Below are 17,107 nucleotides of genomic sequence, written 5' to 3'. Positions count from 1 at the left end.
TACCACTTTGTTATCGGGGAACTCAGTAGCTCCTTTCCTCATTCAAATTATTGCTTAAAAATGGTTTTAAAATTTTTCGAAATTTTCCAAGGGGTACCCCTATGAAAATGTGGGATTCTGGACTCTTCCCCATTTCCCCCCCTTCCGATAGCCATAGCTCCGCCAATTTCTATCGGATCAAGAAACGGCGTACCACTTTGTTATCGGGGAACTCAGTAGCTCCTTTCCTCATTCAAATTATTGCTTAAAAATGGTTTTAAAATTTTTCGAAATTTTCCAAGGGGTACCCCTATGAAAATGTGGGATTCTGGACTCTCCCCCATTTGCCCCCTTTCCGATAGCCATAGCTCCGCCAATTTCTCTCGGATCAAGAAACGGCGTACCACTTTGTTATCGGGGAACTCAGTAGCTCCTTTCCTCATTCAAATTATTGCTTAAAAATGGTTTTAAAATTTTTCGAAATTTTCCAAGGGGTATCCCTATGAAAATGTGGGATTCTAGACTCTTCCCCATTTCCCCCCCTTCCGATAGCCATAGCTCCGTCAATTTCTATCGGATCAAGAAACGGCGTACCATTTTGTTATTGGGAAACTCAGTAGCTCCTTTCCTCATTCAAATTATTGCTTAAAAATGGTTTTAAAATTTTTCGAAATTTTTCAAGGGGTACCCCTATGAAAATGTGGGATTCTGGACTCTCCCCCATTTGCCCCCTTTCCGATAGCCATAGCTCCGCCAATTTCTCTCGGATCAAGAAACGGCGTACCACTTTGTTATCGGGGAACTCAGTAGCTCCTTTCCTCATTCAAATTATTGCTTAAAAATGGTTTTAAAATTTTTCGAAATTTTCCAAGGGGTGAAAATGTGGGATTCTGGACTCTCCCCCATTTGCCCCCTTTCCGATAGCCATAGCTCCGCCAATTTCTATCGGATCAAGAAACGGCGTACCACTTTGTTATCGGGGAACTCAGTAGCTCCTTTCCTCATTCAAATTATTGCTTAAAAATGGTTTTAAAATTTTTCGAAATTTTCCAAGGGGTACCCCTATGAAAATGTGGGATTCTGGACTCTCCCCCATTTGCCCCCTTTCCGATAGCCATAGCTCCGCCAATTTCTATCGGATCAAGAAACGGCGTACCACTTTGTTATCGGGGAACTCAGTAGCTCCTTTCCCCATTCAAATTATTGCTTAAAAATGGTTTTAAAATTTTTCGAAATTTTCCAAGGGGTATCCCTATGAAAATGTGGGATTCTGGACTCTTCCCCATTTCCCCCCCTTCCGATAGCCATAGCTCCGCCAATTTCTATCGGATCAAGAAACGGCGTACCACTTTGTTATCGGGGAACTCAGTAGCTCCTTTCCTCATTCAAATTATTGCTTAAAAATGGTTTTAAAATTTTTCGAAATTTTCCAAGGGGTACCCCTATGAAAATGTGGGATTCTGGACTCTCCCCCATTTGCCCCCTTTCCGATAGCCATAGCTCCGCCAATTTCTATCGGATCAAGAAACGGCGTACCACTTTGTTATCGGGGAACTCAGTAGCTCCTTTCCTCATTCAAATTATTGCTTAAAAATGGTTTTAAAATTTTTCGAAATTTTCCAAGGGGTATCCCTATGAAAATGTGGGATTCTAGACTCTTCCCCATTTCCCCCCCTTCCGATAGCCATAGCTCCGTCAATTTCTATCGGATCAAGAAACGGCGTACCATTTTGTTATTGGGAAACTCAGTAGCTCCTTTCCTCATTCAAATTATTGCTTAAAAATGGTTTTAAAATTTTTCGAAATTTTTCAAGGGGTACCCCTATGAAAATGTGGGATTCTGGACTCTCCCCCATTTGCCCCCTTTCCGATAGCCATAGCTCCGCCAATTTCTATCGGATCAAGAAACGGCGTACCACTTTGTTATCGGGGAACTCAGTAGCTCCTTTCCTCATTCAAATTATTGCTTAAAAATGGTTTTAAAATTTTTCGAAATTTTCCAAGGGGTACCCCTATGAAAATGTGGGATTCTGGACTCTCCCCCATTTGCCCCCTTTCCGATAGCCATAGCTCCGCCAATTTCTATCGGATCAAGAAACGGCGTACCACTTTGTTATCGGGGAACTCAGTAGCTCCTTTCCTCATTCAAATTATTGCTTAAAAATGGTTTTAAAATTTTTCGAAATTTTCCAAGGGGTACCCCTATGAAAATGTGGGATTCTGGACTCTCCCCCATTTGCCCCCTTTCCGATAGCCATAGCTCCGCCAATTTCTATCGGATCAAGAAACGGCGTACCACTTTGTTATCGGGGAACTCAGTAGCTCCTTTCCTCATTCAAATTATTGCTTAAAAATGGTTTTAAAATTTTTCGAAATTTTCCAAGGGGTACCCCTATGAAAATGTGGGATTCTGGACTCTCCCCCATTTGCCCCCTTTCCGATAGCCATAGCTCCGCCAATTTCTATCGGATCAAGAAACGGCGTACCACTTTGTTATCGGGGAACTCAGTAGCTCCTTTCCTCATTCAAATTATTGCTTAAAAATGGTTTTAAAATTTTTCGAAATTTTCCAAGGGGTATCCCTATGAAAATGTGGGATTCTAGACTCTTCCCCATTTCCCCCCCTTCCGATAGCCATAGCTCCGTCAATTTCTATCGGATCAAGAAACGGCGTACCATTTTGTTATTGGGAAACTCAGTAGCTCCTTTCCTCATTCAAATTATTGCTTAAAAATGGTTTTAAAATTTTTCGAAATTTTTCAAGGGGTACCCCTATGAAAATGTGGGATTCTGGACTCTCCCCCATTTGCCCCCTTTCCGATAGCCATAGCTCCGCCAATTTCTATCGGATCAAGAAACGGCGTACCACTTTGTTATCGGGGAACTCAGTAGCTCCTTTCCTCATTCAAATTATTGCTTAAAAATGGTTTTAAAATTTTTCGAAATTTTCCAAGGGGTACCCCTATGAAAATGTGGGATTCTGGACTCTCCCCCATTTGCCCCCTTTCCGATATCCATAGCTCCGCCAATTTCTATCGGATCAAGAAACGGCGTACCACTTTGTTATCGGGGAACTCAGTAGCTCCTTTCCTCATTCAAATTATTGCTTAAAAATGGTTTTAAAATTTTTCGAAATTTTCCAAGGGGTACCCCTATGAAAATGTGGGATTCTGGACTCTCCCCCATTTGCCCCCTTTCCGATAGCCATAGCTCCGCCAATTTCTATCGGATCAAGAAACGGCGTACCACTTTGTTATCGGGGAACTCAGTAGCTCCTTTCCTCATTCAAATTATTGCTTAAAAATGGTTTTAAAATTTTTCGAAATTTTTCAAGGGGTACCCCTATGAAAATGTGGGATTCTGGACTCTCCCCCATTTGCCCCCTTTCCGATAGCCATAGCTCCGCCAATTTCTATCGGATCAAGAAACGGCGTACCACTTTGTTATCGGGGAACTCAGTAGCTCCTTTCCTCATTCAAATTATTGCTTAAAAATGGTTTTAAAATTTTTCGAAATTTTCCAAGGGGTACCCCTATGAAAATGTGGGATTCTGGACTCTCCCCCATTTGCCCCCTTTCCGATAGCCATAGCTCCGCCAATTTCTATCGGATCAAGAAACGGCGTACCACTTTGTTATCGGGGAACTCAGTAGCTCCTTTCCTCATTCAAATTATTGCTTAAAAATGGTTTTAAAATTTTTCGAAATTTTCCAAGGTGTACCCCTATGAAAATGTGGGATTCTGGACTCTTCCCCATTTCCCCCCCTTCCGATAGCCATAGCTCCGCCAATTTCTATCGGATCAAGAAACGGCGTACCACTTTGTTATCGGGGAACTCAGTAGCTCCTTTCCTCATTCAAATTATTGCTTAAAAATGGTTTTAAAATTTTTCGAAATTTTCCAAGGTGTACCCCTATGAAAATGTGGGATTCTGGACTCTTCCCCATTTCCCCCCCTTCCGATAGCCATAGCTCCGCCAATTTCTATCGGATCAAGAAACGGCGTACCACTTTGTTATCGGGGAACTCAGTAGCTCCTTTCCTCATTCAAATTATTGCTTAAAAATGGTTTTAAAATTTTTCGAAATTTTCCAAGGGGTACCCCTATGAAAATGTGGGATTCTGGACTCTTCCCCATTTCCCCCCCTTCCGATAGCCATAGCTCCGCCAATTTCTATCGGATCAAGAAACGGCGTACCACTTTGTTATCGGGGAACTCAGTAGCTCCTTTCCTCATTCAAATTATTGCTTAAAAATGGTTTTAAAATTTTTCGAAATTTTCCAAGGGGTACCCCTATGAAAATGTGGGATTCTGGACTCTTCCCCATTTTCCCCCCTTCCGATAGCCATAGCTCCGTCAATTTCTATCGGATCAAGAAACGGCGTACCATTTTGTTATCGGGGAACTCAGTAGCTCCTTTCCTCATTCAAATTATTGCTTAAAAATGGTTTTAAAATTTTTCGAAATTTTTCAAGGGGTACCCCTATGAAAATGTGGGATTCTGGACTCTCCCCCATTTGCCCCCTTTCCGATAGCCATAGCTCCGCCAATTTCTATCGGATCAAGAAACGGCGTACCACTTTGTTATCGAAGAACTCAGTAGCTCCTTTCCTCATTCAAATTATTGCTTAAAAATGGTTTTAAAATTTTTCGAAATTTTCCAAGGGGTACCCCTATGAAAATGTGGGATTCTGGACTCTTCCCCATTTTCCCCCCTTCCGATAGCCATAGCTCCGTCAATTTCTATCGGATCAAGAAACGGCGTACCATTTTGTTATCGGGGAACTCAGTAGCTCCTTTCCTCATTCAAATTATTGCTTAAAAGTGGTTTTAAAATTTTTCGAAATTTTTCAAGGGGTACCCCTATGAAAATGTGGGATTCTGGACTCTCCCCCATTTGCCCCCTTTCCGATAGCCATAGCTCCGCCAATTTCTATCGGATCAAGAAACGGCGTACCATTTTGTTATCGGGGAACTCAGTAGATCCTTCCCCTATTCAAATTATTGCTTAAAAATGGTTTTAAAATTTTTCGAAATTTTTCAAGGGGTACCCCTATGAAAATGTGGGATTCTGGACTCTCCCCCATTTGCCCCCTTTCCGATAGCCATAGCTCCGCCAATTTCTATCGGATCAAGAAACGGCGTACCACTTTGTTATCGGGGAACTCAGTAGCTCCTTTCCTCATTCAAATTATTGCTTAAAAATGGTTTTAAAATTTTTCGAAATTTTTCAAGGGGTACCCCTATGAAAATGTGGGATTCTGGACTCTCCCCCATTTGCCCCCTTTCCGATAGCCATAGCTCCGCCAATTTCTATCGGATCAAGAAACGGCGTACCATTTTGTTATCGGGGAACTCAGTAGATCCTTTCCCTATTCAAATTATTGCTTAAAAATGGTTTTAAAATTTTTCGAAATTTTTCAAGTAATACCCCCATACAAACCCCATACAATAAAAAGAAAAGTATTAACCACCTACTATTAAAAATCGTCTAAAAACTGAAGAATATAAGAGGCGTTGTCTCTCCAATTTGCTACAATTTGTTCGGGAAGGATGGGTTCCAATTTTGGTCATAATTTGATCTGGGTTTCACTTATTTTATGTTTGGATATATGATCCCAAGAGGAGTAGTGAGAGTCCAGACAGTCTGGCACCAGGATCGCCACTTATCGAGAAACCAGATGTTTCTACCACTCGGAAGATGTACATAAGACCTTCGAGCATAAACATACTTGTGACCAAGATGACAAAATGTGTCTTTGAACTCGATGGCATATAATTGTAGATTGTTTTGCCGAAATTATTAAAAAAAAAAATAAAGTTTAAACCCTTTTTATAAGAAAACCTTGTCATTTTACTCATTTTATTCATTCTGACACATATTCTAAAAATTATTTCTAAAATGTGGTGAAGCCACAGCAGGTTTTTACACTCTTTACTTTTTTTTTTAAATTTCTTCATCATTACAAATGAACTTATTTTCAAATTTAATGGTAAGTTGATGGATATTATTTAAAATAAACTGCTATATAAAATGATGCAAAATTTTAGGAATCTTGAACTGCAGGATCTGACCTTTTGGCACAAAAAAAAAGAAAGAGGTAAAATAAACCATATTTTATGTTTTTTTCAAGATATTTAAGATACGTTTTTATATTTCTATAATTAGCAATTTACGTTAATTGCAAAAGCTTTTAATGCTTGATCTATCGATCTATCGATCTATCGCTTACAGTTGAAAGAGACCAGGGCTGGCGATGTGATATTTTGAAAACTTAATCGCCGTTGCCGCCGCCTCTCTTTCGCCGCATCGTTTTTCAGTGTTTAGCGCTTTTATTCGCAGAAACAACAACTGGGGTGACTGAGAAACAGCTGCTGTTTTGTCTCCGGTAGCGATTCGATTCTTATTCAGTTGTTTAATTGCGGCTAGCGGCCAAGGAAGCTTTGATTTTTCGGATTTTCTGATTGGAACTCGCCCCCACACCACACCCCGGCACCGCCACACACACGCACACTCGCACACATAACATATTAGGCATAATATTGTATATGTACGTATGTATAGACGGGATGGTTCAGATAAGTTTATTAATAAGTTTACATATCTACAATATATGAGATGTTTTTAGTTGTTGTTTTTGTTGTGATCAACTAAAACACACACCGTTAGATAATAGTGGCGCACACCTTCTTTTTTATTACCGCTATCTTGCAACCTTCCGCCTGCGAGGCATATCCCTCCCCCTTTCCAACCCAAGGTGAGAGAATAAAAAAAAAAAAAGTGCAGCGAAAAATCGATTGAGGCTGCTGCTCCGCTCTTGAACTACAAAAACAGGCAAGAAGAAGCTAAAAAGCACACATTTTCTAATTGGGAAGCAGAGCAGTGGCAGTGGCAGCAGCAGAGGCAGAGGCAGCGGCCGAGGCAGAGGCAGAGGGCGGCAGTCTAGTTGGAACACCGAGGCAGTGACAGTGAAAGTGATTTGTGCCCCAAAAAAGAAATTAAATTAAATACGCTAATCAAGGTAGCACCCAGAGTACTGTGATTTGTGTTTATCGTTTAGCGTGAGTTGTGTTATTTTTTGTTGTTATTTTTCCTCTTAATTCTTAATTGAATTGCGTGTCTCAAACAAAAGCCGCAAAAATTGTTGCTTCATTGAGTTGTTTTCATGTTTTTTTTTTCTATTTTTTTTTCTTCTAATTTTCTTAGAAGTGTGCGTGTGGCGCTAACAGCTGTTTAGCAAGCCAATTATCACCCCCTCGCTGCCATTTTTATTTATTTATTTCGGCCAACGTGTCAATTAGGTTTTAATACGCTGACTTTTGGTAATAATTTATTCCCAACCCAACCCAACCCCCTCTGTGCCTCTCCGCCTCTGTGGCTTTAAAGTTTTCAAGTTTCATTTAATTATCCATATCCAGTTGTTATCGCAACTATCTTATCCGCCAGGGGGATATATGCAATACTATATACACTCCTACATACATAGTATGAGGCCAGCCCAAGGGGGTGCCCTGCTTAGATAGTCGGTGGCTCTATATTATACAGTTAAGGGGGCAGAGTGCAAACAAAAGTCCAGAAACATTTTATTTTCGGAGGTGCGTTGCATAAGTCGCATTTTGTTGTCAAAACAAATCGCCAACAATGTGTCTGCAAAGCAAAAAAATAATACCAAACAAATCATTTCTGCAGAGAGAGAAAAAATGTACAGAACTAGACTAGATCTGACTAGATTTTGATTTATTTTCTAAAGATTAAATGAATAAATAGTTCAAATGCCTTTCTGTTTAAAAATATACAAAATCATAAAGACAAAAGTGATGTTTTCTTTCTTTTTTCTTACTATATGATCTAATTTTTCACAATTTTCCAATTTATTCTTAAATTTATTTACTTAAAAAAGACAAAACACAATTATTTAAATGTTATTTATACGGAATTTAGAGGAAATATAGTTTATAAACAAATATTTATCTTGCTTTCTTTATTTTCAATTTTTTTATAGAAATTATAAATCCAAAAACCAGAAATCAAATATGTAAATATATTAAATATTAGATAAAACTTCATAGTATCTTCATCTTAAATTTCAATTATCCAGAAACCACTGTAGTGGATCAAAAAAGTGTAGATTCCAATTGTAACTTGGATCTTTCTTCCCTTAGTTTACCATGTATTTCCATTTAAAAATAAAAAAAGAACAAATTCCAAACCGGTTTGGAGGAATCTCCATCGATTCGGCAAAAAACGTGTTCAAGTTCAAGTAAATATCCAGATCGAGTACGGGTTTTGGCTTTCTGCAAACAATACCTCTCTTATATACCAGACCATACAAATATATATGTCATGTAGAATATATATAGAACACAGGCGTGTTTTTGGATGTGTTTTAATTTCTAAAAATCTGCCAAAACGATGCTAAAAAGAAAGCAAACAATTGGCGGCTGATTGACGCTTCTGAGTGATCTGAGAATACTATATCTGAGGTGTATCATTTCTTTGTTCGTTTTTTGTACGTATTATTTATTGCATTACGCAATTGCCATCTCAAAGTGCAAAAAAATCTGAAAAATGGGGGCTGTCGAGAGACCCTGATATGAATCTGTTCTTCCAGAGTCTAGGAAAGATTTGTAAGCTCGGCCTGGGACGTCACTGATAAGCTAAATGGGCATTTCTAGCTCAAAGTCAAAAGTACGCTTCACAGATACGGGAAACGGCCAATGAATCCGCCGGAATTCAACAAATAAAGCCGTTAAACCGTATACTTGGAGCTTCAGTAAATAAACCCAAAAAAAAGAGCCATAAAATGCTACCGAAAATATAAACTTCCACGGCGATAAGCCGCTTGGTTTTAAGATTATACTTTTAGCTTCTTTTCTAGGTTTATTATTATTATGAAATTTTGAAAATTAAACTGTAAGCTTTAGGGGATCTAATTTCGCTGCACTTTTGAATTGCCCGCCCAAGTGCAACGGGCAGTGGTTCGTGTCCAGGCTTCAAGTGCATTCGCCGCATCAGCTGCTTCCTCTTCTTCGGTAGCGCGGCAAATCAAATAAATGGTTAACAATGGGCTTGTCAGTGTTTATTCGATTGGTTTATGTAACTTTACGGACCATAAATAACTAATCAGCCCATACGAATATCTATTGATAAGTTTCTTATATTTCTTCATGTTTTTTTTGTATGTATATTTACTGATAAAGCCGGTCTGCAATTCGCCGCTCTTAGAAAAGACACACTCTTATACTCCAAACCCACCCACTTTTTAGAAGAGTTTTAGCTTGCCACCCTGGCTTACTGGTTCGACTTCTTTCATTTACGCAGCTGCCTTTTTCCACTCGCTTTGGTAAAAAAAATACTTATTTTTCTCTGTATTTTATTTGCAGCAACATGAGCCGCCTGCTAATTAAGCCAGCAACTGCCACAGTGTCTGCCACATTGCAGCAACAACAGAACCAGCTGAGGCAACAACAACTCGTAATTCGCCGCTGGAGAGCGTTCCTGCACAACAACAACAATGCCAACAATGCCGCGGCGATTGCGGCGAAATCAACGCGCCAGCAGCGCATTCAAACAGCACTGTTGGCGGCGAATAGCAGCCATTCACCGTTAGACGCCCGTCGGTATGTGAAGTCACTGTCTCTGCCATGGAGAGTGAGGGGGCTTATCGGGTTTTCAATTAAAATAATTAAAACATAGGTTTTTAATTGAAAAAAATGTAGTTCTGCTTAATTTTATACGCCATCTGGCAACGCTACCCTCACTCGCCCGCCTCTCACTCTCCGACTGCGGCCAGCGCTCTCTCTCTATGGCTGGGGCGAGGAATAAAAGTAAATAAATGTGCCAACCGAAGCTTCCCACATTCCAGATCAATCGCCACCAGCCCCAAGATGCCGTCGAACGATAAATCCCTCAACCTGGACAACATCAACCCGAACTTCATCGCCATGGAGTATGCGGTGCGTGGTCCTCTCGTGATTCGGGCCGGCGAGATCGAAAAGGAGTTGGAAAAGGTGAGTTCCGAAAGGTGTTCCATAAACTTCGACGCCATTAGCTCAGGTACTCCCAGTCCCCTTCCTCCTTTTGGATAAATCCAATTTAGGGGCATGGAGGCACGCCATATCCGTCCCTCCAAGTGCCGTGTATTTGCATTCCGCTTTGCCGCCCTTTTATTCACGCTACGCTGTCGGCGGGCACACTGCCCCACATCATTCACCTCGTTATCCTTCCAGCTGCCTTCCTCTTCGTTACGTTAGACTCCACCCTCTGGGGAGACACCTGTTAGGGCCGTGACATGAAACAATAAAACGCGAAAGTCATAAAATGTACAAAAGATATGCTCACCGAGAATGGAAAATAACTTTCAAAACAAAAACATTTTTTTTTTTTGTTATTGTGTTACGAGTTTTAACGTAAAAAGTGAGTGAAATAGTGTTTTTTTTTTTAATTTAAACTTGAGTGAAATAATACTGGGTTGATTTATTATCAGCTGATCCCGAAATAAACGTTTGTTTTTAATTTAAAATATCAACAAAAAGGCAAGACACAAAGTCTTAAAACAAAGAATATAAATTTCATTGTTTGCTTGTTGCTTCTACGAGCCATAAAAATAAATATTTATCATTAAAAGTTCCACATCCAGATATACTTTCTTTTTATCTCGTAGAAGAAAGTATCCATAAAAATAAATAAGCAAATAAATGGCCTTAAATAAGCAAAAAACGCCAGCTATCGAAAGTAATTGAAAATTTCAGATAGCTGGAATTATAATTATACTTCCATAAAATTATCGAAACTTATCTGAAACGTAATATAATTATTAGTGAGGCGGCAGAGTCGAACTTTGAAAGGAGAAGTAAACAAGGCAATAATTAAATTAGAGCACCATAAGTGAATGATTTAAGAAGGGAGAGCTCGCCCAGACTGGCCGCTCATCTTGAAAGCTAAGCTCGTTTTTTTTCCATTTTATCCATAACGAGTCGTGGATTTAATTACTAATGAATGACGGCGGCAGGGAACTATTCTAATTGTTGAAAATTGCGTTGCGGGAACTTCAATTGAAGCCAAAGAATGGCGCTTTGCGCTTTCAAGTTCACTGAACGACCTTCAACCGCAAAAGTAAACACTTACATAAGTGAGGAAGTGGTGGGTAGAGTGGGTGGAGAGTGGGTGGTGCGTGGGTGGTATGCTGTGGACATCCTGTTATCAGTGAGGAAAAGTGAAAAACCAAAACAAAGACCCAACATGCGCATGAGCTCTGCAGAATATGTACACAAGTTTCTTCCCCCATTCTCCTCTGGCTTTTCTGGATTTTTCCCCAGATTTTTACAAGAATTTCCCCGATTCTATGTTGAACTTTGGTGAACCCCCCTGGTCCTCCTGGCTTATGATGCCACTGACTTTTCACATTCTCCTCTGTGCCGCTGACAGCCTAGCTGATTTTTCCCGCCCGCCCGCTGCGATTGATTTCCTTATTCCTCCATAGAAGCTCCATCCTCTTGCTTTTGTTCCTCCATCTGCGTTTTATCAAATTCCACCAAGCTCTGGCACTGGCACTCTTCCAAAATCCATCCCAGCCCCATCTGACAGCAGCAGACATTCTTATCAGGCGGCAATAATGCATTTCTTATTTCCCCCACACTCTCACATTCGATTTCTGCTTCCAATGCCCCCCCAATATGATTATACGACCTTGCCAGAGTACCTCCAATAACCTGCTATATACTATGACTAGTATATATACTATACTAATATACTAATATATAGTTATCAGTTATAGTACCCACTTAGCACAATAAGTTTAGGTGCCAATTGATTGAAGGAGGAGCGAAAAAAACATGTTTAGAGGAGGGTCTAGAAGGTAATACAGTGATAATCAGGAAATTAGAACCATAGGCTCTATAAAAAATAGGCTCTAGGTCTAATTTTTAAAAGATACATGATATATTACCAGAAATTTAACTGAAATCCATTAGAAATAATCCAACAGCTGCTATTCCCGCCCATTTATTTTGAATTAGAGACTTCATAGAAAGAGCTATGGTTCTATAGACTCCACTTAGCCCTAACATTGTGTCTGGAGTTGTGGGTGCAACCCGATTGACTTGGCAACACACCTTCTTATCGGCTATTTTCGAAATTGAAATGAAAAATTATTAGCCGCAGGTGCGATAAGGCGGGAGGGGCGATTATTGTTCTCCGAACACGTTCTCCTGGTGGTCACTGAGTAGATTGTTCCACACATTATCACAAGTATCAGTCATGCCAGTTCCTACAACCGTTCCAACCGTGATGGGCTGCGAATTCCCTAATTTTCCAATAGTCGCACTGGCATGCATCCGACGCCGGAGCGTGACGTCAATGGGAGCTAGCTTACATGGCGCAATTTACATTATTTAGCCACAAAAACACATAAACACAAACACGCTGCCACCACCCACCCACAATGGGGTATGTGGTAAAGTGCCCATTCGAGCATGAGAAGTGAGAAGTGGAACCCGAGCTGGGGGGATCTTTAATGAATGCAACTGCGGGCCGCAAGTGCCCTGCTCTGGAAATTGTGTTAGATTGTTGACATTATAGAGGGAAAATTACTTTGTGGAGTGTATGGATGGGTGTAATGAACCCTATATGGTATAGGGGGGTTAATAGAGTGGATCTAAAATAAATAATAGTGGTTATGAGCCATAGTTTCCTCTTTAAAGCCATGCTAACTTGATGGATAATGGTTCTCTAAGGTCTCAGACAACCCATTATCCTTAAAAAATATATTATAACTATTCAGTTCTATTAAGAACTATAGCCAAAATCATATCACATCTTTAATAATCCATTACTGACTCAAATATCTAAGCAAAATTAGGTTCTTGAAGAGCTAATGACTCATGGAACCTCCTGAAAGTGCCCTTCTCTAGTCTCATAGCTGTCTAATCCACCCTTTAATAATATATCCAAATAGCCCAGTTCTAGTTGAAACCAAAGCCCAACAGCGTAACTATTCCATAAATAATCCATGCCATAGCCAGGTGCCTGTCCCCAATTATTGGTCTGTGCTAATTTCAATTTGGAACCACTTGAGGGTAATTTGCATTTGTGGAAGCCCTGAATTAAAAGCTCATTTGATATGCCACCTCGCCCTATCTCACCCTATTTGTATCATAATTGAAGGGTTGGGTAAACACAGAGTGTAATTTGATTTCCGATTCGATTGAATTTGATTGCAGGGCGCCAAGAAGCCATTCGACCAGGTGATCCGCGCCAACATCGGCGACTGCCATGCGATGGGCCAGCAGCCCCTGACCTTCCTCCGCCAGGTGAGCCTATATTAGTATACTATACACTATAATTAACTAATATCTTATTCCTATTTAAGCTATTGGCACTTACCTTCGAGACACGTCTGCTGAACTCTCCCGACTATCCCGAGGATGTGAAGAAGCGGGCCTGCGCCATCCTGGAGGGCTGCCAGGGCAAGTCGGTGGGCTCCTACACAGACTCCGCTGGCCTGGAGGTCGTTCGTCGTCAGGTGGCTGCCTTCATCGAGAAGCGCGACGGCGGCATTCCCTCCAAGTGGGAGGACATCTATCTAACCGCTGGAGCCTCGCCCGGAATCAAGACCATCCTGTCGTTGGTGAAGTAGGTTCTGGGAAGAGATAGAATAAGATATGTTATAAGCGGTACTATTAAGTATGTTAGTTTAAACTCTTGTCTTCTTAGTAGGAGTTCTTTATCTTCTTAAGACTTAGCTGTTCCCATAAGAGACAAGAAAAAGCAAGAGAACCTCTGGAAGATTATAAATCTTCCTTTAGAGCTACTATCTTTATGAAAGGAGTATGTCATACCCGACATTCTTAGGGTAGACTTCATTGTTTTGTATACTTGCAAGTATGCTACTTTTTAAACCAAGATAACTTTATCTTCATAAGACATAAATCCTCATAACAGATAGGAAACTGCCAGAACACTTCTGGAAGATATATAATCCAATATATAGTGTTCTTATAAAATAGAAAATAATTGAAAAAATCATAAGAATACTTACCCAACCAACAATATCCTTTGCAGCTCTGAAGTCTGTGGCAAGAAACCAGGAGTGATGGTTCCCATTCCTCAGTATCCTCTCTACTCCGCCACCATCTCGGAGTATGGCATGGCCAAGGTCGACTACTACCTGGAGGAGGAGACCGGCTGGAGTCTGGGACGCAAGGAGCTGCAGCGATCATTCGACGAAGCGCAGAAGACCTGCAATCCCCGTGCTCTGGTGGTCATCAACCCGGGCAACCCCACTGGCCAAGTGCTGACCCGTGAGAACGTCGAGGAGATCATCAAGTTCGCCTACGACAACAAGGTCCTGCTTCTGGCTGATGAGGTGTACCAGGACAATGTCTACGACAAGGACTCCAAGTTCTGGTCCTTCAAGAAAGTGGCCTACGAGATGGGGGAACCCTACCGCAGCCAGGAGTTGGTCAGCTTCTCGTCCACGTCGAAGGGCTTCCTCGGCGAGTGCGGCATCCGCGGCGGCTACATGGAGGTGCTCAATCTGGAACCCAAGGTGAAGGCCATGCTCACCAAGTCGATAACCGCGGCGCTCTGCAGCACCACGGCCGGCCAGGTGGCGGTCAGTGCTCTGGTGAATCCCCCGCAGCCCGGCGAGCCATCCTATGAGCTGTACAAGAAGGAGCGCGACGGTGTGCTGGCGGCGCTGAAGGAACGCGCCACTCTGGTCCACAAGACCCTGAGCAGCTTCGAGGGCTACAAGGTGAACCCCGTCCAGGGCGCCATGTACGTCTTCCCCCAGATCGAGATCCCGCCCAAGGCGGTCGAGGCTGCCAAGGCCAAGGGCATGGCCCCCGACGCCTTCTACGCATTTGAGCTGCTCGAGACGAGCGGTGAGTACTGAGCCGGGTGTCCTCTCTTGCCCCCGTACTGAGATTCTATCTTTTCTTTTAGGAATATGCATTGTTCCTGGCAGTGGATTTGGACAGAAACCCGGTACCTACCACTTCCGCAGCACCATCCTTCCGCAGACGGACAAGCTGAAGCTGATGATGGAGAAGTTCCGGGTGTTCCACGCCGAGTTCATGAAGAAGTACAAGTAGACGGAGCAGCTTCGTCGGCTGGCCAATCCCTGCGCCACGTTCCTGTGTCCCGAGTCCCGCCCCCTGCCCCCTCTTCCATTTCCGGCAGCCTGCCTGTGTTAAAAGTGTCTGATCCTCCGGCAAAGGATTGCATAAGTGTTTTTTTTTTTTTCTCTCTCTTTGTACTGATCCATCACACTCCCAAAAACCATCTAAATTTGAATCCTTCTCTAGTTCATATATCAAATATATGCATACACATGTCTGAATTTTAAGCACCACCTTGATTTTATCCTTCGTCCTTGGTCCTGCGCAGGTTTTAGCTCTACGTGCGTCTCGTTTCCAGTCTCCAGTTAGCCGTTTAACCAACATGTTGAATTTTATTAACATATGTAATGTATACCCCCCTCTATGTGTAGTCCTTGATCCTTGATCCTCGAGAGGTGACAATAATTTTTGTTAGAGCCGAGAGTGATTTTTGTTACTAATTGGCGGCGCAAAGTCCTGTTCTGATATCGTTATAGGCTCTAGAGAGTTGATCTATTCGCTTATGTACGTTTACATATTTATCCAAAAAAAACTCAAACACAAAACATATATATGCATGTGCTTATCCCGATCCGATCACGAGTCGTATATGTGTTCTTGCAAGTCATTAATAATTGTTATAAAAAGAAAACCAAACAAACAAGCTAAATATATATACATTTTATTGTTAAATGTGGCTTTTCATTGGGGGGGTGTGGGCGGGAAGACTATATAGTACTATATAGTCTTTTAAGAAATAAAATATATATACTTTATGAATCGGAAAGTATTCCTTCTCAATGTTGTATGCCTGAAAACTATATATCCTTTTACTTCAAGAGTACCGGGTATAAATATTGGATAAGTAGAAGAATTACTATCGGAGTATTACTATCCAATCTATATAATCAAAGATCTTTAAGGAAGAGTTATTATTATTCTCTATTCTTTAGTATACTAGCTAACCTATATCATAAAGAATGATTTCATAAATAAAGAATTTGTAGATCTATATAGATGTGTAGTTTTAAACTCATTTTGAAGTTCTTTCCATCTGGCATTTTACGTATTTCTCTGATAATATCTACTACTTACTATCTGAGATCTTCCATATATCTTATATCTTCTATATATATCTATGCTTAAATTATAAAACGCAGTATTTTAAATTAGTATTGAATATTCATCTATCAGCTATATCTAGATCTATTCTGTATAATCAGGAACTTAAAAATCTGTGAAGTTTTGACATCCAAGGTTGGTAACCTTTGAAATGAATCCGAGATAGGGCAAGGATAACCAGTTCGCCTGGAGGTAATTACCCCCCCGGAGTTGATGGACATAATGTGTTATATTATATATATTTTCTAAATTCCATAATATAACCATTATAGACATGTATAATCATCAGATCATCAGTTTAAAGCTTTTCCCCTCAAGAGTTTCAAGACACAAGTTCCAGAAGACCATCTTCCAATCCCCAAGAATTCAAAAGCATTTAAAAAGAGCAGTTGATTTAAATTATGTTCAATTTATTGATTCTCATTTCACGACTTAATTACTTGCACTTCCGTTAATTTAATGTAGAAATTCTTACGTTTTCTGTTTATCCAGTATTGCCTTAGACATTGGTTGTTGTTCTGAGTTGGACAATCGTGGAGGAACAAAAACACAATCCAAGTATGTATATATATTATATATAAAATAATATAAAATTAAAAAAAAAGAACGGAAAAGAATACATGTCCGTGGATATTTAATAGAAGTTACCTTCGGTCATCATTCATTCAAACATGCTGCCGTACACATTTATGGTTATATCTTTTTGTCCGGATGATGTATCTCATTAGCTTTTCTTTTTTTTTTTTTGCATTTTTCTGCTTTTGTTTTTTTGTGAATTAAAATCTACCAAAGTCTTAAAGCCTAAACACCAATATGTACCGTACTGTCACAGTAATGTGGCTATATACTTGCTATCCTTCCAGATCGGAGATGGCTGAGTTGGTGGTTTTGAGTGTGTGGTTTGT

General features: G+C 40.7%; 1 protein-coding gene across 2 annotated transcripts; it reads left to right on the top strand.

Moving 5' to 3' along the window:
- Positions 1-6,296: 6,296 nt before the first annotated feature.
- Positions 6,297-15,328, top strand: LOC6502165 (alanine aminotransferase 1). 2 transcript variants are annotated; one of them, XM_032453475.2, is made up of 7 exons: positions 6,297-6,529; positions 9,363-9,599; positions 9,845-9,989; positions 13,200-13,289; positions 13,349-13,611; positions 14,041-14,864; positions 14,926-15,328. In XM_032453475.2, the coding sequence occupies exons 2-7, from the start codon at positions 9,367-9,369 to the stop codon at positions 15,072-15,074; spliced, it is 1,704 nt and encodes a 567-aa protein (XP_032309366.1). In that variant the 5' UTR covers positions 6,297-6,529; positions 9,363-9,366; the 3' UTR covers positions 15,075-15,328. The 2 variants fall into 2 exon arrangements, with proteins under 2 accessions (XP_032309366.1, XP_032309368.1); XM_032453477.2 differs by lacking the exon at positions 6,297-6,529 and adding an exon at positions 6,884-7,040.
- The last annotated feature ends 1,779 nt before the right edge of the window (positions 15,329-17,107 follow it).

The sequence above is a fragment of the Drosophila ananassae genome, chromosome XL, assembly GCF_017639315.1.
Source record: "Drosophila ananassae strain 14024-0371.13 chromosome XL, ASM1763931v2, whole genome shotgun sequence".
In the NCBI taxonomy this organism is placed as follows: Eukaryota; Metazoa; Arthropoda; class Insecta; order Diptera; family Drosophilidae; genus Drosophila; species Drosophila ananassae.
Note: the sequence above shows the minus strand (reverse complement) of the source record. Positions and strands in the feature narration are given on the sequence as shown.